We start from the raw sequence: 21,894 nt of genomic DNA, 5'->3' as shown, positions 1-21,894 counted from the left end.
AAAAAAAGAAAAGAAAAGAAAAGAATTTCAACATCATTAGCTACTAGGAAAATGCAAATTAAAATGAGATATAGTACACACCTATCAGAATGGCTAAAATAAATAGTGACAATACCAAATGTTGATGAGGATGAGGAGAAACTGGGTCACTTATATGATGCTGATGGTCATGTAAAATGGTATAGCCACTCTGGAAGAAAGTACAGCAATGTCTTACAAAACTAAACATGTGCTTACCACATAATCCAGCAACTGGTCATTTACACCAGAGAAATAAAAACATGTTCACACAAAAACCAGTACATGAATGTTTATAACAGCTTTCTTTTAAAAAACGACAAAAGCTAGAAACAACCGAGATATCTTTTAATGGGTAAGTGGTTAAACAAGCCATGAAATGCTTACTCAGCAAAGAACAAACAATATGCAACAATGTGTGTGAATCTCAAAGACATTTTGCCAAGTAGGGAAAAAAAAAGGCAATCCTAAATAATTATATACTGCACAATTCCACTGAATAACGTTGTTAAACTGGCAAAATTATAAATGCTGAGCAGATCAGTAGTTGCCACAAGCTAAGGAGAGGGTGAGGCAGGAAGATACCTGTGGCTATAAAGGATATCACAGAGAATCCCTGTGATGGAATTGCTGTCTATCTAGACTGTAGTAAGAGTCACATGAAACTACACATGTGATAAAATTACACAGACTTAGGTGCACACAACACATACACACTGCATTCACACTGAAATCATCTCAAAACAAAATAAATTTTCAAAAATAACTGCATTTACAATAACATCAAAAATGTAAAATAATTGTAAATAAATGTAATAAAATATGTGTACGTCCTACACACTGAAAACTAAAAAGTGTTGCTGAGTGAAATGTAAAGACTTAAAAAAAAAAATGGAGATATATACCATGTTCATGGATTGGAAGATTCAATATCATTAAAATGGCAATTCTTTCCCCAAAAGCAGGCCACAGAACAGGAGAAATTTATTTGGAATGCAGATATCAGACAAAAGACTTGTATTTAGAATATATGAGAAACTCTGTCAATTCAATAATAATAAGACAAACAATCACAAAAATAAGGAAGCAAGATCTGAACAGATATTTCACACCAAAAAAACAGGAATGGCAAAAGGTACATGGAAAGATTTCACATCATTGATTATTAAAGAAAAGCAGGCTAAAACCACAATAGGAAACTCCTAGATTGACCAAAATTTACAAATGTGTTTTGCTACTACCATGTGTTTGCAAAGATGTGAAGTAACTAGATTGGTCATATACTACTGGTGGGACTACAGTCTGAAGCAACCACTTTGGAAAAGAGTTTTTTGGTTTCTTAAAAAGCTAAACATATATTTACTGTACCACCTCGGAGGAAAAGGTTAACGATGCAGACATGATTGCCTACTCCTTATATTTCCCCAAGGAAACCATGATTGACCCTTGGCCAACCTTGGGGAAGGTAGATGTTTAGAGTTTTCTTTGTGGTTGTGATTGATGATTTTGTTTTAAACGCATGGAGCAATGGGCCATGTCTCCTGTCCTGTCAGACTGTTCTGCATGTACAAAAACCAAGCTTTATGATGTGTACCTGAGTTTCACTTACCATGTCTGATTGCTTAACAGGATATGTCTATGTGACCTAACCCAAAAAGTCTTGAATCCTAAGACTCACATGAACAGAAACAATACATACATTTCATTGTAGTTTACAGCTAGAGAGAAAGCATGTCCTGTGTGCTCAGCCAAGGAAGAACTAGGAAGCCTATGCCATAACTCCCTATACATCGCAAACACATATCTTTTTCCTGCTGCTTGCTCTGTATCCTTTGTTGTAATAAATCTTAGCCATGAGTATAAATTGCTTGTGAGACTTATGAGTCCTTCTGGCAAATCAAAGGAAAAACTAATTCCACTCCTTGGTATTCATCCAAGAAAAATGAACACACACAGACATACACACACACATATGTGTATATATATATATGTATATAAAATCAGCATTATGCTGAGGGAAAGACACCAGATTAAAAAAAAAAAAAAGAGTACTCACAAAATGATCACATTTATATGAAGGTTTAGAAAATAAAAACTAATCTACAGTGACAAAAAATATATTTGTGGTTGTCTATAGCAAGAGTTACAAGGAGGGATGGAATCAGCAGAGGATAAGAAAACCAGCCAAGAGTGGTGGCTCACACCTGTAATCCTAGGACTTTGGGAGGCAGAGGTGAGTGGATCACTTGAGGTCAGGAGTTTGAGACCAGCCTGGCCAACATGGTGAAATCTCATCTCTACTGAAAATATAAAAATTAGCTGGACGTCGTGGCTGGCGCCAGGAGGCTGAGACAGAAGAATTGCTTGAACACAGGAGGCAGAGGCTGCAGTGAGCCAAGATCACACACCACTGCACTCCAGCCTGGGCAACAAAGTGAGACTCTGTCTCAAAAAAAAAAANAAAAAAAAAAAAAAAAAAAAAAAAAAAAAAAAAAAAAAAAAAAAAAAAAAAAAAAAAAAAAAAAAAGGAAAGAGAAGAAAAGAAAAGAAAGGAAAAAACAAATTCCTGGAGATGATGGAAATGTTCTGAACTTTGACTGCAGTAGTGCTTTTATGCATGAATGTTAACTTTCAAAACTCACTGAACTGCAAACTTTAAAGCTCTATGTCAGGCTCAGCTACTCAGAAGCCTGATCTAAGGCAGACACATTTGGGATCAGAATGTCGAGGAAGTTTTCTCAGTAATGAATTTTATTTCTCCTGTAAGAAAGTGAAATCATATGCTAGAGGGTAGAATTTATCAGAGGTTTGAGGAGCATGGCAAAGATCTGAAATAATCACAGAAGAAAAGAGAACTATTTGACCAGAAAAAATGACAGTCTGCCTATGGTCTACTTGAGATTGATGATCATGAATGTGTACTGTTATCAATTAAATCTTTTATCGCTGTCTTTGGCAGCACATGGAACTCACCTTCAGGGAGGGACAAAACAGCTGGATTCACACAAGACTGAGTTTTATCAGATTAATGCAACAAATATACAAGGCAGATACGGTAGGTAAAAGCCTCCAAAAACATCTACACCCTAATTCCCCAGAACCCAGGTGAATGCTACCTTACCTGGCAAAAGGGACTCTGCATATGTGATTAATCTAAGGATTTTGAAATGTACAGATTATATGGATGGGCCAATGTAATCACAAGGGTCCTTACAAGTGAAAGAGGGAGGCTGGATAGTGAGAGAAGGAGATAAAACAACAGAAAACTATCAGTGGTGATTGGCTGAGTTTTCTTATGCAGCATCACTGATAGTTTTCATAGTAGCTTCTATTATAGAAACTGGAAAGGCAAAAAAAAAAAACAAAAAACAGATTCCCTCCAGAAGCCTCCAGAAGGAATACAGCCTTGCTGACACCTTGATTTCAGCTCAATGAGATCCATTTTGGACTTCAGATTTCCAGAACTGTAAGATAACTAGTGATATTTTAAACCACCAAGTTTGTGTAATTTGTTACAGACTAACAGTTTTTCTAAAAAGAAAAGACTGTGGTATCTAACCTGGGAAAAATGGAAATTAAATAAAAGAGATGACTAATGGATGAGGAGAATAGACGGGTCAATGACAGCCATACAGAATATAAAGTAGTACAGCCAAATGGCATTTTAAAAATAACTTTTAAAAAGAGGGTATATGAAAAATAATCTGGTAAAAGTAATACAGGTCAAGGAGACTAACAACACTATTTTACTACTTTATATGCTCGTCATGAGCAAAAAATGCCTCTTACTCATCTTTGTATCCCAAACATCCAGCATAATGCCTGCATATACTCAGCATGCAATTAATGTTTGAGAAATAAATGAATCAACTTATTTATATCATTGTTATCCCAAGCTACTCCTAAAAAGAAGATATAAAACTGCTGAGGGCAAGAGGAAAAAAATTCAATTACTAAGGGCACAAAGCTAGTTGGAGACCGAATTGAAGGAAATGAAAGACTTGACTTCTTCTCACCTCTTCCTGGATACCCTATGCTACCACTTCAGGAAAATCAGCAAAGAAACCTTAAAAAAAACTTAAAAGAGGTCCCCAGTGCAGTGGCTCACGACTGTAATCCCAGCACTTTGGGAAGTCGAGGTGGGCAGATCATGAGGTCAGGAGTTGGAGACTTGCCTGACCAATATGGTGAAACCTTGTCTCTGCTAAAAATAGAAAAATTAGCCGCACATGCAAACCCAGCTACTCAGGAGGCTGAGCAAAGATAATCTCTTGAATCAGGAAGGCAGAGGCTGCAGGGAGCCAAGACTGCACCAATGCACTCCAGCCTGGGCAACAAAGCAAGACTTTGTCTCAAAACAAGACAAAACAAAACTTAAAAGATCTTCAAGATTTCCGTACTGTGATTTACACATAGCACCAAATAGTTGGAAAGGGACAGAGGTTGGAAATCTGAATGATTTTATTTGTTAGAGGTTTTCTGTATATTAAGAATGCACTCCACTTCCCTCCACTATCCCAGAAACAGAAGTAAGAAGAAGAGATATAGTGAACAGACATTACTTTTCTGCTCCTCCAGAAACACTTTCCTTAGGATAACTACTTCTCTCCCATTCCATGTGGCCTACTCACCAGGGTGCTGACCTACTACCCATTTCAGGGTTTAAAATATAACTCAGTCTAGCCAAAGTATCCCATATCTCTGTGGCCAAAGTAAATGATGCAGGTAAACCAAAAATACTACCCGAGACTTTCTGCTATGACTAGTAGAAGAGACTGCCTCTTGCTCAGAGCAAATGGAGTTGGAGCTGCCAGCAGCCTCACCCCTTAGTCACATGTAATAAGTCCACACACAGAGGAAGGCAGAAACAAGAGCTGAAAATAAGGGTTTGATATTATTACTATTATTTCTATTATTATTTGAGATGTAGTCTTGCTCTGTCGCCAGGGTGGAGTGCAGTGTCGTGATCTCGGCTCACTGCAACCTGCGCCTTCCAGGTTGAAGCAATTCTCCTGCCTCAGCCTCCTGAGTAGCTGGAACTACAGCCACGCGCCACCACGACCAGCTAAGTTTTGTATTTTTAGTAGAGACGGGGTTTCACCATGTTGGCTAGGATGGTCTCGATCTCTTGACCTAATAGATTTGCCCGCCTCGGCCTCCCAAAGTGCTGGGATTACAGGCGTGAGCCACTGTGCCCGTCAGTGACATTATTTAATCCCTGGATCCAGCTGTGTCTCAATATAGAGCCACCAAATAAATGCTATTCCCCAACCTTTCATTTTATTTTAGGTTTGCTACTTTGAAGTAGATTTCTCTCAGTCACAGCAGCAAGAACACTAACTTAAAAGTGTGGGAAACAATTGCCTTTACAGTTGCTATATAGGCCCAGTGAACCTGTTTCTTTAACTCAAAGTAAAGCTGTTCAGAAATCATAGTTATGACTCTTTTCTTCCTTCTGTCTAGATTTCCAATAGATTGTTATATAAAGTAGGCTCTGGTCACTGAAAATGTTTAATTAAAAAAAGATGGATTTTATAGAGATCTCTGCATTAGGTGAAAAAAGATTCTTGGTTTCTAAGGTCTCAGTTAATTCAAATATTCCATATTGGCTTTTCTTTTGCACAGCTACCAATGGTCAAAAGAAGTTCAGAACAATACAGACACACTGAGCTTCCCTAATTCCTGACAAGAAAGGCATATGATGAACCCAAATTCAAGTCCCAATTCACAAGCTAATTTTACTCAAGTTTCTAGTACCTGTAGTCAGATTGAAAAAAGAAAACGGAAGTGGGTAAAGATAACAAATAATTTTCAACATCCAGACATTAACTTCCAGCCTACTGGTCAAGAAACACCCAAAAATAGGCCGGGCTCAGTGGCTCATGCCTGCAATCCCAGCACTTTGGGAGGTGGAGGCGAGAGGACTGCTTGAGCTCATGAGTTCAAGACCAGCCTGGGCAATACTGCGAGATCCTGACTCTACAAAAAATTTAACAATTAGCTGGGTGTGGTGACACACACTTGCAGCCCCAGCTACTCAGGAGGCTGAGATGGAAGGATCACTTGAGCTCAGGAAACTACTGCCTTCCAGCCTAGGTGACAGAGCTGGACCCTGTTTCAAAAATTTTGAAAAAGGCAAGAAAGAAATACCCAAAAGAAAGATGAAACTAAAAGTGAAACCAAATCATAAGGGGTTTTTACACAATTAGTTCAGCACATACAAACCAAATGGTTTGTTAATTATACTTTTAAAAAAAATCTTGGCATTTTAATTCAAATCACTATATGAAAAAGTCCTATTCCTTATAAATTACCAGCAGCTTTACCTTGCCTCTTGCCTTCACTTTTGATTTGCTCTTCTGTTTTCTTTTCAACTTCTTCTTATTTAAAATTTTCTTATTCCTACAAGTTAAAAGAAAAATGGAAAAAAAAAATGAATGTTCATGTTAGGACATACAAAGCTATCAAAAAAAGGTATTTCCGAAATAGATATTTGTATCTTTTTCTTGCAAAGTTTCTTTATATGAAATAATATACTTTACCTACACATATAAGATACTAACATATAAAGTAGCTATTGATAAGATAACACAGGGCAGCTAAGCAATATATATTAAATGATAATTAATAAAAATTTGAACTCTGCAAAAACCTATATAAACATTAAAAAGGCATCAAATGAAGTATTTTATATTTTTTTCCATAGTGGGAATGTCATTCATAAAAAAAGTCAGAAGGAAGAGTTAGTTTGCTGAAAAAAAGCAATGGGTTTGATTTTAAAGATGTTTGACTTCAAAATACCAAAATGTCAACAAACAGACAAGAGTAACAAGCAGATGAAGATGTTATCCTTGACATTTTCTTCAGTTTCACTCTTGAAATCAAAATAATCATAAAATCTGGTCAATTATATCTCATAAACAGTTCTTGAATCTGTCCACACCCTCTTTACTGCTGCAATTCTAATAACATAGGTTATCACCACCTCATACCCAGACCACTGCAAAAGCTTAACTCATTTCTGCACATCCATACCCTTCAATCCATTCTTCACATAGAAACTAACTCAGCTTTTAAAGACACAAGTCTGAGTGGATAATTCTCCAATTTAAAACTCAGTATCTTCTCAATTCTCTTAAGATAAAGTCCAAAAGCACCAACATAGTTTAAAAGATCCTTTTCCTGCCTCATTTTGCATTCTTTTCCACCTGGTTCTTCATACTCCAGCCAGAAGGATATTCTTTCAGTTGTCTGAACCTGTTAAGCTTCATCACAACTTTCACAAAGGTTTTCCCTCTGCTTGAAATTCTCTCCCACATCTTCTCCTGCTAACCACTACTTATCTTTGAGGTCCCAGCATAAGTATCACTTAAGTGTAACTCCCCACACTGGATGAGTTTCCCTAATACACACTCTCAGTCTATCTTATATTTGTGTTTCATTGTGCAGCCAGTAACTGTAATCATGTATGGAACTGTTTAATGTATTGCTCTCTTGCCAAGCTATAAGCTCCAACAACAATGGAGAGGCCTTGTCTTTTTTGCATGCTACTCTAGCCTTTGTCCAGAAAAATTCCAAGGATATAGTACTCAGTAACTATTTTAAGAGAAAGCATAACAGGAGAGAGGGAGGGGAGAAATGAGGAAGTTAAGAGCTACAGCTACATATCTGACTCAGGGATTAAAATAAGCAGAGGACTAAGGTATCTATATCTATGGTTTTGATACATGAGGGCATTTAAAGGATATCTAGCCAGAAAGGCCGACTAAGGAGTTATGCATGGGATTATTTTGCACAGATTTTAGTGCAAAGGGGGTCATGGAAACTATGTATGTGGATAAGATTTCCACAAGATAGTATGCCATAAAAGAGAAAAAAAAAGACTAACAGTGCCAAATGCTAAACATAAATACCTGCTTATAGAATGTACTCAACTACCAGCATTGTGAGGACATGAAGAATGTCTATTTCAACTATGTACTTTCAGCACCTTCATCAAGGTGAAACATCATGGATGGTGAATAAATATCAGATGAACAAATAAATAAATAAAACACAGTAAGTATTCTTCATATACTATTTAGGAAAATGACTTGACTTTACATTAAAAATTACCTGAGTGAAATCAGGTATTTGCGCAACAGGGACACATAACTATCAAGAGGTTAGCCCTTTCTATATAATTTATAAAAGCATCAAGATTTAGGCCAGGCATGGTGGCTCATGACTGTAATCCCAGCACTTTGGGAGGCTGAGGCGGGCAGATCACAAAGTCAGAGGTTCGAGACCAGCCTGGCCAACATAGTGAAGCCCCATCCCTACTAAAAATAAAAATAAAAAATTAGTCAGGTGGTGTGGCAGGCACCTGTAATTCCAGCCACTTGGGAGGCTGAGGCAAGGAGAATTGCTTGAACCTGGGAGGCGGGGGTTGCAGTAAGCCGAGATCACGCCACTGCACTCCAGCCTGGGCAACAGTGCCAGACTCTGTCTCAAAAAAAAAAAAAGGCATCAAGACTTATTTACAACCAATTTTCAGAGAAGTAGAATATATAAATCCAAATTCAGATAGATTTCCTAAAGACCAGTTATCACTGACTTAAATTTTTGTGTTTGTTTTATCCAATGGAACTTCTTTAAAGTTCAAATGATTTTACATACATTCCTAAAATACTTCTTACTAGGCATGATGACATTTAATTTGTTGTAACAATTCTAACGAATCTGAACCCATCAATTCTTAGACAATCCAAAGAACCAGCAATTCCCAAATTAATTATAAATTACTTTTACTGTGTTTTTGCGTTGTTGATTTGGCTTGTAGAGGTGGAGGTAGAGGTTTTCTAAAAGAGCCAGTAATAAGTTGAAAATTACATAAACAAAATCTGTATTCAACATTTGAAAATAAAAAAGTACCATTTGCTAGTAATATAACGTACCATTATATCTTTATATTTGAGAACTAATCGTAAACCTTTCATGATATCTGAGGATGGAAATATAAAAGAGAAACTCTAAAAACCAGTCTTACACATTAACAATTTACCTTGGAATTTCTGATGATTTAGGGCTTTAAATCCTAAATCAATCAAAGCTTAATGAAGATGTCTGGAATTGGTCCTTGTTAAGACTTTTAGTCTTCTCACAAAAATAATTTCATGTCCGTGAGATTTGAAAGAATTATGGCTGACAATAAAAGGGAAAGGCTATTAATATGCCTTAAATATTTATTTTAAAACATTTACTTTAAAAATTCCAAAAAGATTTTCTTAAGAGCGATGCTGTTTAAGAAAAACCGAATACTTCTACAATATAAGAACAAAAGAATTTTGCAAATTGTTCAGTGATATAGATGAATAGTTTCTCTATCAGCTTATTACTGAGTATACTTTATACCAAAAATGTAGTCATAATTTTAAAATCTCTTTAACTGAAATCTGCTTCATCATTTGCAAAATAAAAGATGAAGGAGATGGACGTTCCTTCTAAATCCTTTAAAATGCTACAATTTTAATAAATCCAAAGTTACAGAACTTCTGGAATAAAATGGTTTTAATCTTTTGCTTAATATTGCTTAGTAATAAGAAATAAAAAATTCCTGAGCCTGTGATCTAAAGCAATAATAGGGGATTTTTTTTTTTTTTTTTTTGCAAAGGACCATTATAGCAAATATTTTACACTTTGTGAGCCACAAGATCTTTGCTGCAACTCCTCAATGGTTACAGCATGAAAGCTGCCATCGGCAGCACAGCACGTAAAAAGAGGAGTGTGCATATAATACAATTAAACTTTCAAATTTCACATAATCCTCGTGTCTCAAAATATTCGCTTCCTTTTTCTTTTCAACCTTTTAAAAATGTAACCATTTTTAGCTCACAGACTCCATAAAAACAAGAATTGGGCCTCACTGGTCTGTGGGCCATTGTTTGCTCACCCAGATCTGGGACATATTTTGATAAACAGGCTCATATCAGAAAGGATAAAAATGCTGTAAAGTTATGAGTATGCAATACAGATAAAATTATTCAAAACATCACTATGCTTATAAAAATAAGCACTCCTAAAATTATCTGCCTTTTCTTTTTATAAAGATAAACTTCTGACTTCCACTTCCCTAAAGTGAGTGATTAGATAGGAGGCAGGCCAATGCACTTGCTTCAAAGACTAGACTAACCAACATAAGAAAGCTGTGGAAGCAATGAGGACTAAAAGAACGAAAAATCCAGAGGTACAAGAGTGCTTCCGAGGCAGCTGAGACCACTGGCTTGTTCTTCCATGGAGGTAACTGCAGAGTTTGGGCATGAGTAAGGACTGAGCTTGGCTTAAGCGGAGCAACTCTTACAAAGCAAACAAGAGACAAGTGGTGCTTTAGATGTTTGCATGGACTGAAATGACAGACTAGAATCTAGAGACAGGCAGCTTCCCCAGTGATATTTTTCCTCCAAGATGGAACACTGAAGGATGATAGAGAGGCTGAGTCAAGGCTGGGTGCAGTGGCTCAGGCCTGTAATCCCAGGACTTTGGAAAGCTGAGGCGGGCAGATTATTTGAGGTCAGGAGTTTGAGACCAGCCTGGCCAACATGGTGAAACCCCATCTCTACCAAAAATGCAAAAAATCAGCTGGGTATAGTGGTGCACACCTATAATCCCAGCAACTCGGGAAGCTGAGGCAGGAGAATCACTTGAATCTGGAAGGCAGGGGTGGTGGTGAGCTGAGATTGTCCCATTGCACTCTAACCTGGGCTACAGAGCAAGACTCTGTCTCAAAACAAAACAAAAAAAAACAGAGATGCTGGGTCAAAAGGGAAGAGAAAACTTCCTATAGTCTCCAGTGGTTAGAAGAGAGAATCCTAGTAGTGGTGGTGGTGGGCGGTGGGGGGGGGGCTCTATGTAATGCCTCAGTGCATGGAGATAATCAACTCCTCATTCTATCTGTCTGACACAGCAAAGGGCAAACTTCTCTGGGAGAAAACACATCAACTGAAAGAAAATCGTGTTCATTCATATACAGTGTTAGTCTAGTTTAGGGACACTAAGTAAACACATTAAGAGATATCAAAAGAGGCAAAATATGTGGCAGACACATAATCAAGAGAAAACCAGAAAATCAGTCAGACTCAAAGAAAATTCAGATATTAAAGTTAGGAGGCAAATACCTAAGATGCAGAGATTAACAAAATGTATAAAATAATGCAATTGGCAATTTTCAACAAAATCTATTAAAAAAAGAACCAAGTGGACATTCTGAAACTAAAAAATAAACATCTGAAATTAAGAACTTGCCATAGACTTTTTTTTTTTTTTTTTTTTGAGACAGAGTCTTGCTCTGTTGCCCAGACTGGAGTGCAGTGGTGCAATCTTGGCTCACTGCAACCTCCGCCTCCTGGGTTCAAGCGAGTCTACTGCCTCAGCCTTCTGAGTAGCTGGGACTACAAGCGCATATCACCATGCCCAGCGAATTTTTGTATTTTTAGTAGAGATGGAGTTTTACCATGTTGGCCAAGATGATCTCAATCTCTTGATCTCGTGATCTGCCAGCCTCAGCCTCCCAAAGTGCTGGGATTACAGGTGTGAGCCACCATGCCCAGCCAAGAATTTGTCATATGATTTTAAGAGCTGAGTAAGACACAGGAAAACAGGTTTCACAATCACTTCTCGGCCTTTTGGCTAAGATCAAGTGTAGAAAACAGGTTTCACAGACTTGCAGACAGGCCAAAAAACAAAAATAACAGAATTCAATCACAGAGAAACAAAACAGAGAATGAGACATGTGGGACACAGTCAAATGGTCTCATATTTATATAATTGGAATCCCAGAAACAGAGAAAAAAGAATGGAACAAAAGCAATATATGATGAGATAATTACTGACAATTTCCCAAAAGTGAAGAAAGAAAGCAACTGAGAGATTCAAAAAACTCAGGGAGTTTTAAGGAGGAAAATACAAAGAAAGGCATACCTAGGCACAGCATGGTCACACTACTAAAAGCAAAGCATAAAAGAGAAAATCTTTAAAGCAGCCAGAAAAGAGATACACTTAAAGGAACGATAAAATTGATAGTTTCCATTCTTTGTCTTGAAAAGTGCTGGAGGGTGCAGAGGGGAGGTACTGATGTGGAGGGATGGGGGTCAGAAGTCGAAGAAAGCAACCTGGAATCATATAACCATGAAAAGCATACTTAAGAATGAAGACAAAAATAAAGATGTTTTTAGATCCATGAAATCTGACATAATTCACATAAAAGATTCTAAAAGTATCTTTTAAGAATGAAGACAAAAATAAAGAAGTTTTTAGATCCATGAAAGCTAACATAATTCACTGTCAAGATACCAATATTACAGGAAATAATGAAGGAAAGTCTTCCTTTAATAACTGTAACATCATAATTTTAAACAAAAGGATACATACTAAAAGGATAGATAAAGATATATCTCAAACACACTCTCCAGTCTCCCAAAAAAAAGTTGCTGTGGCTATTTTCATATTTGACAAAGTAATTTTTAAGGTAACAGTATTACAAGAAATGAGAAAAGCATTTCTAAATCGTAAAAGGGTCAAATCATTAGGAAATCCTAACAATCCTGAATTGGAAGGTAACTAGAAACACAGCTTCAAAATATATAAAGCAAAATTGACTGAAGTAAAATGAGAAAATACAAATCCACAATTAAAAGAGTAGGTTTTAACCTCTCTGTAACTGATAGAACAAGTAGAGACAAAAAACAGCAGTGACACAGAAGAATTTAAAAACATGATTAATCAACCTGACCTAATTGACATACATACAAAACCATATCCAACAACAGTAGAATGCATATTTTTTTCAAATGCACATAGAACATTTACCAGAAGAGATAATATGCTGGACCACAGACCAAGTCTCAACAAATTTCCAAGGACTGAATCATAAGGTAATTCTTTGGTCATGGAAAAATTAAACCAGGAAAAAAAATAAACTAAAAAATTCCCAAATGTTTAGCAATCAAAAAAACAAGACTTCTAAATAACTTATGGGTCAAAGAACTAGTCACAATGAAAATTTAAAAATATTTTCCATAAAATGAAAATGCAATATGACATAACAAAACTAGTAGAATGCCACTAAAGCAGTACTTCAACAAAATACACAGCTTTTTGCATAAACATAAATGCATACATTGAAAAAACAAAACTCAGAAAGTAAATTATCTAGACTTACAACTCAAGATGCTAGAAAGAAAACTGCAAATTAAATGCAAAATATGTAGAAGGGTAACAAAAATAAGGGTAGATACCAATGAAATGGAAAGCGGACATTCAATAGAGATTATCAAGGAGCCAAAACTTGGTTCTCTGAAAAGATTAGTATACGTAACAAAAAGACAAAAAAAAAAAAATGCTATTGAAGATGTGGAGAAAGTGGAACTCATACACTGTTGATGGGAACATAACTTAGTACAACCATTATGGAAAATAGAAGGGAGGTTCCTGAAAAAACTAAAAACAGAACTACGATATGAAGCAGCAATTTCACTACTGGGTATATAGCCAAAGGAAAAAAATCCATATGCTGAAAAGACATCTGCACTCCCATGTTCACTGCTACACTATTGATAATAGCCAAGATATGAAATCAACTTAAGTTTCCATGAGCAGATGAATGGATAAAGAAAATGTGATATATATACACAATGAAATACTATTTAGTGATTTAAAAAAAGAGTAAAATTCTGTCATATGCAGCAACATGGATGAGCTTAGAGGACATTATCTTTAAGTTAAATAAGCCAGGCAAAGAAAGACGAATACGGCATGTTTTTACTCACACACGGAAGCTAAAAAAGTTGATCTCATAAAAGTATAGAAGAATTAGAAAGTAGCCAGAGGTTGGCTAATAAATCAGAGCTAGAAAGTAGGAGTAAGTTCTTGTGTTATATAGCACCACAGGGTGACTATCATAAACAACAATATATTATACAACTTCAAACAGCTGGAAGACAGGATTTTGAATGTTCTCAACACAAAGAAATGATAAAATGGTAAATGTTTGAGGTGACAAATATGCTAATTGTCCTGATTTGATTATTACACTTTGTAAACACGTATCAAAATATCATACTATACACCATGCATATGTACAATTATTTGTGAATTAAACATATAACAAATATTTTTAAATAAAATGAAATAAATATAATAAACCTAGAGCAAAAATTGTCAGAAAAAAGTAAAAGCACAAATTATCAATATGAGAAATAAGAAAGGCGACATCACTACAAATGATGCCCATAAATTTGACAAATAAAATGGATAAATTCCTTGAAAAAATATAACTTATCAACATTGAATAAGGAAAAAAATGTAATATATGAATAGTCTGCTATATATTAAAAAAAAAAAAAAGGAGATCCCTAATCAAAACCTATCCACTAAGAAAATTCTAGGTTCAGATGGCTTTGCTGGTGAATACTTCCAAATACTTTAAAAATTCACTGGTAGGTTCTTTCCAATATTATCAATCTCAGACTAACTGTTTCAGATAATACAAAAAGCAGAAACATTTCCCAACTCATTTTATAAGACAGGCATAACTCTGATATCAAAATTTGAAAAAAAATTTCAAAATACAAAAATTTCAGACCAGTATTGCCTATGAACACGGAAGCAAAATACTACACAGCCAAAAAGTAGAAACAACCCAAACGCTCACCAACTAATGAATACATAAAGTGTGTTACTTCCAAATAAGAGAACATTGTTTACCCATGAAAAAAGAATGAAGTATACTCATGCTACAACATGGACGAACCTTGAAAACATGCTAAGTGAAAGAAACAATGGCAACAGAAGGTAACAAATTGTATAATTCCATTTAGTTGTAATGTCTAGTTAGGCAAATTCACAAAAACAGGAAGTAGTAGTTGCCAGAAACTGACAGAAAGGAGAAAAGAAAGTGATTGCTAACAGCTCTGGGATTTATGGAGTGACAAAAATGTTCTAGTTGTATAATACTGAAAACTATTAAGTTGTATACTTTAAAAGGGTGAATTTGTGGTATGTGAATTGCCTCTTTTATTAAAAACAAAAAAGCAATTTACCTAAAAATAGTTTCTATGTCTAACAACATATAGAAAGGATAAATATACAATCAACATAATTCAATAACAGAACAAAACATATGATCCACTTCAATAGAAACAGAGAAAACATTTTTAAAACTCAACAACCATTAGTGATAAAACTCCTTGGTGAAGGAGGAACAGATTTTACTTAATCTAATGAAGATTATATACCAAGAAAAACCCTACTTTAAACAGTGTAGGCAAATATACTGAATGTTGAAAAATTAAATATTTCCACTAAGTATGGGGAGAAAGTGCAAGGATTTATACTATCACTACTTCTATTAACACTATATTTGAGGTTAGTAAGTGATGCAAATGAAATAAAAGTCACAATGGTTAAAAATTAAAAGTAAAGTATTTTTTATTTGTACATAATTACATTTATAGAAAATACAAAATAATCCACAAATAAAGAATTAACAAGTGAATTATCAAGGTCACTGGACACAAGACCAATTTTTTTTAAATCAATCTATGAAGCATCTTATGTAAACTGAAGCTTTTCTATAGAAGCCCGACTTATTCTCCTGTGTAATTAATGTAATGATACTCCCATCGTGTTCAAGCATCAATGAATGAATTAGGGAGGAATAGTTATCTCATTACTAAGTAGAAACCTTTTATTTACTTAACCTAGACTGTTAATTCGTAATAAGAAAGAGATTTTAACAATTCGACTTGATTTAGGGAAGAAATGCAAATAAATTTCTCATAAGTAGCTTCAGTTTCTTCATCTTATTTGGAAGTCTTCACATAGTGGAAGGGCTATAAATAAAGCTACCTTGGCAATGGGCAGAGCAGCTTAAGGAAAAAAAAAAAAAAGAGGGTAGGGGAATTTGGAGGGTAACATGAGTGAGGGGAGAATGACAATCTATTCATCCCAGGCCTCAGAGAACCACAAGAGATAGGAGAGTGAGCAAATAACCAGGCACACAGAGATACAAGGCACCCTGAGTGAGAAAAGAAGAACTAGGCAACAGAAAGACACCCAAAGAGACTTCAGATGGTGGGATCCTTAGAAAGATTGTAACAAGAATATGGTTATCAAATTTAAAGAAAAGACTCTCTCTAAAATGGCTGCAGGAAATGGGGAAGAGCATATTTGAAAAAAAATCAAACTAGACTAAGAGTACAGAATTTAGAGCCAAATGACTTGGGTCCAAATGCAGGCTGTCATTTACTAGCACTGTGATCTTGGCAAAGTTACTTTAACCTCTCTGTGCCTCAGTTCTCTTATTTATACAACAGGGTAAAAACAGTACCTCTCCCATTGGATGATGACATACTTAGAATTATGTCTGGTATTTAGTAAATACTAAACACATTTTTATTATTATTCCCAATTCAAATGTCTACATTGGTTTGGGTTTCCCCAGAAGTAGACCTCAATTCAAGACTTCAAGTGCAGCAGTTATTTTGAGAGGTGATCCCAGGAAAAACATAAGTAGGGAAAATCAAAAAGTGAAACAGGGAAGAGAAGGAAGTCAAGAAAGGACATATTATGAAGCCAGTTACCCTGATGGGCAACTAGAGCTTGATCCAGTGGAGAACTCTGGTAGACAGCAGAAAACGTGGCTCAGTTATCCTAAAGGCAGGTGAGACAAAAGTATTTAACTACCAACTCCCCATCCACCACTGGTGGAAAGTTTTTCTGAGGGCATTAACTGTCTGGTGTGTGTGGGTTGCCCGGCACACAGATCAAGCATGTTTCTTTTCAGGCAGATAGTCATAGATGTTTGCAGAAGACAGTATGCAAATGGATGCCAAAGAGATGTGGCTAGGAAACTACGAAAATCTGCTACAGGTGTCTAATCCAAAAGATAAATTAATTATTTGTCTCCTTCCTTAAGCTAATGCTTTCCGACTTTGCCTTTAAGCACCAATTTCTGAATACTCCCATGTCCATTCTCACTTTTCCACTGAAACGTGACTTTTCCCTGCCTCCTGGAAAAAGGAGGTGGAGTGGGTGGGTGTTGGTTCATTATAATTTCTTATTGCCAACCTCAAGAACCCATCTCAGACTTTAGTTTCACTGGCCTACAGGAAAAGAAGCAGTTTGCTAGTGATAGTAAGTTCATGAGGATTGAATATACTGAATATAATGTATCTGAGCAGGACTGAGAGAATCCTAGCAGCAGACTTTTCAAAATACAGGCTAGAGCTTAAGGAAAGAGGTTTTACCTAAAAACCACAGACCAGGAAGTCAAATGCATATCTGAAATCATAAGCATGAGAGAACCAAAGAAGAAAATTCAGAGAGAAGAAAATAAAAAATGGACTCTTGAGAAACTAGCTCTTCCTCCCTTTCTATCTAGATGAAAACCATCCTTTTCTTGCGGCTGCGCTACTGTCCAATGAGTGCATAGTGAGGGCAGTACTGCTAATACCTAAACAACACACCTGCATCAACTAGAGCTTTGCTTTACCTTGGTGCAATTCTTAGAAAAATGAACACCCATTTTTCTGAGGTAAGAAAAAAAAAAAAAGTCATTATTATCTTTGTACTTGAGATCTAGTCACCTGCTAAATGCATCATTAAATCCACCTGTTCCATATATTCCCATTGCCTTTTCTCAGCATTTATTTTACAGAACTACTGCAATGGCCTTTTTAAAGGTAGACCTGCTTTGGGGATCTGCTCCTTTTCATTCACCCTCTATAATGCTCCTACAGATTATCTTTATAAATTGGAAGTTTAACTCTACCACTACATTGCTTGAAAGCCTATGATTGGTCAGGCATAGTGGCTCACGCCTATAACACCAGCACTTTGGGAGGCCAAGGCAGGCAGATCACAAGGTCAAGAGATCAAGACCAACCTGGCCAACATGGTGAAACCCCGTCTCTACTAAAAATACAAAAATTAGATGGGCATTGTGGCACAGACCTGTAGTCCCAGCTACTTGGGAGGCTGAGGCAGGCGAATCACTTTAACCGGGGAGGCGGAGGTTGCAGGGAGCCGAGGTCGCACCACTGCACTCCAACCTGGTGACAGACCGAGACTGTCCCAAAACAAACAAATAAAAAAAAAACTAAGATTGTTCCATACTATTTTCAAATAAAGCAATACATGGAAAATAATAACCCAGTCCTAACATATCTTTCTAGTCACATCTCCTACCCCCTCGTTCTCATCCACCTAGTCCCCTACATTTTAGCTATTTCCAAGATTTCTGTTCTGAACTTCTTTGACTTTTATCCCTGAATTCATGATGTAGCTCCAGCAACTATTATCACCTACTCAGGGGACTGCAAACTACAGTCTACATGCCAAATATAGCTTCCTACCTGTCTTTGTAAATAAAGTTTATTAGAACACAGCCATGCTTATCCATTTACATATTGTCTGTGGTTGCTTTCAAACTAAAGAACAGAGCTGAATAGTTGCAACAGAGACTCTACGGCCTATAAAGTCTAAATTACTTATAATCTGGTCAAATAAACATGTCATATATATGATCCACAGACACATATGATATCAAACAATATCATATAACTGGATTCCTAGAAGGAAATAAGAAATTGGGGCTGAAATAATATTTGAGGAAATAAAGACCAAAATTTGCAAGTTAAATAAAAATTAACATCACACAGATTTAAGAACCTCAATGAATACCAAGCAGGACACACAGAGACACACACACACACACACACACACACACACACACACACACGTACGATACAGTCAAACTCCTAAAAATTAAAGATGAAAAGGAAAATCTTTTTTAAAGGCCAGATAAGAAAGTTCTGGTTCCAGTACGTTGGTATAAACCCAAAAACAGCCTATCTTCCCCACTGTTTACAACCACTTTGGGCAAAATTTTTAAAATGACAAAAAAGTACTTCTGGACTCTGAAAAACAAATAAAAGCAAATTCTGGAGTGGAGTCAAAACTTGGAAAAGTGATCCACAAAAGAGTAAATTTCCTAGTTTGGTTGTTTTTCTCCTTTCACTAACAGCTTTGCCTAAAGGCCAGGAAGTGATCACCGCATTACAGGGCCACATCCCAGAAGTGAAAACTCCAAGTTAAAACTCTGTCTTTTTGGCCAGAGGAATTGAGAAAAGAAACTCATATGATAGAAAATATGCAGGAAGTCCTGAAAAAGAGAAAGATACAGAAAGGGATCCCCTAAACAACAAAAAACACAACATTCTCCAGAGAATTATAATAAACCCCAGAGCTTACAAAATATAACATTAACCATAACCAAGATAAAATCCAAAATTCTCACAATGCAAAACACAAGACAAATGTGAACAACTTAAAAAGATGCCAACCCTAAGACAAGGTACATGTAATTATCCAACAATGGCTGGAAAGCAACCACTATAAATAAGCTCCATCAAGGAAAGACAAGGACAACTGAATGGAATGGAAAGAGGTTTTCAGCAGAGAAAGAGAAGTTATTAAAAAAAAAAAAAATTGTCAAAAAATGTTCACTGGTTGGGCTCAGTAAAAAAATGGAGATGAGAGAAAAGAGTCTGTGAACCTGAACATGTACCAATAAAAATAACCTTACCTGAAAAACAAAGAGAAAAAAAAAATTGATAGGTGGAGAACTGAACAGTTTGAGGTCTGTGGGACAATTTGAAACGTTTTATCATAATTGCCACTAGAATCTTGAAAGGTAAGAAGGCACAATGGTAGAAAACATCCTAAACTTGGTGAAAGTCAAAAATTTACAGATTCGAGAAGGTCAGTACTCTCTAAAGAGGATAAACTCAAAGAAAATGACTAAATACACATCAAATTAAACTGCTGAAAACCAAAAACAGAGAAAAAATTATTGAAAGCAGCTCGAGAAAAATGACACACTACGTAGAGGGGAATAAGGTTTACATTACAAAGATTTTTCGCCAGAAATCGAAGAAGTGAAAAGAGAGTGAAACAGCCTCATTAAGGTGCTCAAGGAAGCAAGAATCTACTCAGAATTCTACATTCACCTAAAATATCCTTTAGTAAAGAAAGTAAAATAAACACCTCAAAGAAACACAAACAGAATGTATCCCCAGCAGAATGACCTGCAAGAAAAGCTAAGGTAAACATTAAGCTGAAAGGAAATGCTGCATCTTCAGGAATGAAGAAAGAGTAACAGAAATAATAAATATATAGGAAAACACGAAACACTACATTTTTCCTTTAAGTTCTATAAAACACATATGACTGTTGACAGCAAAAACTATAACATTGTTTGGTGAGGTTTGCAAAGTATAGCATGCGTGACAACTAAAGGTCGGGTCAGGGGAGGGGGAGAGAATAAAAGAATCTGTATGGTTGCAAGGTTTCAGTGTCTTAAGTGAATTAGTACACTAACAACCATAAGTGGCCTGTAAAAGGTTAGGTATACATACTTTAATCCCTAGGGCATTAAAAAAAAAAATACAAAGAGATATCACTGAAAAGACCAATAGATAAAGTAAAATGAAATACTAAAAAATAATCCAAAAGAAAGCAGAAAAGGAGGAAGAGAGGAACAAAAAGAGAGGAACAGAAGACAATAAAGTAGCAGAACTATCACTATTGATATGGCAAACATGTCAACAATCATATTAAGTGTTAATAATCTAAACACTCCAATTGAAAGGCAAAGATTGACAGTGGATTTCTTTTTTTAAAAGATCAAGATTTTATACTAATTACCTACAAGGAGAAACTTTAAATATAAAAACATAAACATCCAAACAACACTTATCGTCCAACTTTAACTGATATTTATAGAACTTTAAGTCCAAAGATGACCAAACACATTCTTTTCAAGTGTGTATAATACAATCACCAAGACAGAACATATCCTGGGCAATAAAACAAATCTCAATAAATTTAAAGATCAAAATCATACAAAGTGCATATCAGAAAGTAGTAACAACATATTAATATGTTAGAAAACACTATATTTGAAAGTTATAATAATTCTAAACAATCCATAGGTCAAAGACAAAATCACAAAGAAAACTGGAAAATAATTTGAGCTAAATGACAAATATACAGCAATCAAAATTTGTGGGGTGTAACTAAAGCACAACCTAGATATCATAGCTTTGAATATATGTACTGCAAGAAAAATGTAAAATCAATGACCTAAGATTCCACCTTAAGAAATTAGAACAGCAAAGTAAGCTTAAAGAAAGTAAAAAGAAATAAATTACCATGATGACTGAAAAGCCAATGAAATAGAAAACAAATCAAAAATAGAGAAAATTAACAAAGCCAAAAGTTGATTCTTTGGACGGCATGCAAAGAAATGAATCTGGAAACAAACTTTACACCCTTCACAAAAATTAGCTCAAAATGGAAAACGGACTTTATATGTAAAACACAAAACTATAAAACTCTTAGAAAATAACACAGGAGATAACCTAGATGACTTTGGGTACGGCAATGACTTTTTAGATACAACACCAAGGTATAATCTATTAAAGAAATAATTAATAAGCTGAAAATTAAAATTAAAATCTTCTGCTCTGCAAAAGAATGCTGACAGGATAAAAAGACAAGGCATGGATTGGAAGAAAATATTTGCAAAAGACACATCTGATAAAGGACTGTTATCCAAAATACCAAGAACTTTCTCTCTTTTTCTCCCATCTCCTCAGTTATACCCTCACAGAATACCAAGAACTCTCAAAACTCTAACAATAAGAGAACAAACAACCCAATTAAAAATGGGTCAAGGCCGGGCGCGGTGGCTCAAGCCTGTAATCCCAGCACTTTGGGAGGCCGAGGCGGGTGGATCACGAGGTCAAGAGATCGAGACCATCCTGGTCAACATGGTGA

The 21,894-nt window shown here is 35.8% G+C and overlaps 1 protein-coding gene and 1 non-coding gene across 18 annotated transcripts in view; one reads left to right on the top strand and one right to left on the bottom strand.

Annotated features, from left to right (window-relative positions):
- MYCBP2 (MYC binding protein 2) overlaps positions 1–21,894 on the bottom strand; it is a 275,403-nt gene that overhangs the window by 240,191 nt on the left and 13,318 nt on the right. For all 17 annotated transcript variants that reach the window (XM_017498820.2, XM_037727973.1, XM_017498830.2 and 14 more), the window contains exon 2: positions 6,345–6,420. In XM_017498820.2, the coding sequence (XP_017354309.1) occupies positions 6,345–6,420 (76 nt within the window). The remainder of the gene's footprint in view (positions 1–6,344; positions 6,421–21,894) is intronic.
- LOC119467009 lies at positions 17,441–17,566 on the top strand. The gene has a single exon (XR_005195522.1). It is a non-coding gene; the product is annotated as a U4atac minor spliceosomal RNA (small nuclear RNA).

The sequence above is a fragment of the Cebus imitator genome, unplaced genomic scaffold (assembly GCF_001604975.1).
Source record: "Cebus imitator isolate Cc_AM_T3 unplaced genomic scaffold, Cebus_imitator-1.0 Scaffold252, whole genome shotgun sequence".
In the NCBI taxonomy this organism is placed as follows: domain Eukaryota; kingdom Metazoa; phylum Chordata; class Mammalia; order Primates; family Cebidae; genus Cebus; species Cebus imitator.
The sequence above is the reverse complement of the archived record's forward strand: the minus strand, read 5'-3'. Positions and strand labels throughout refer to the sequence as shown.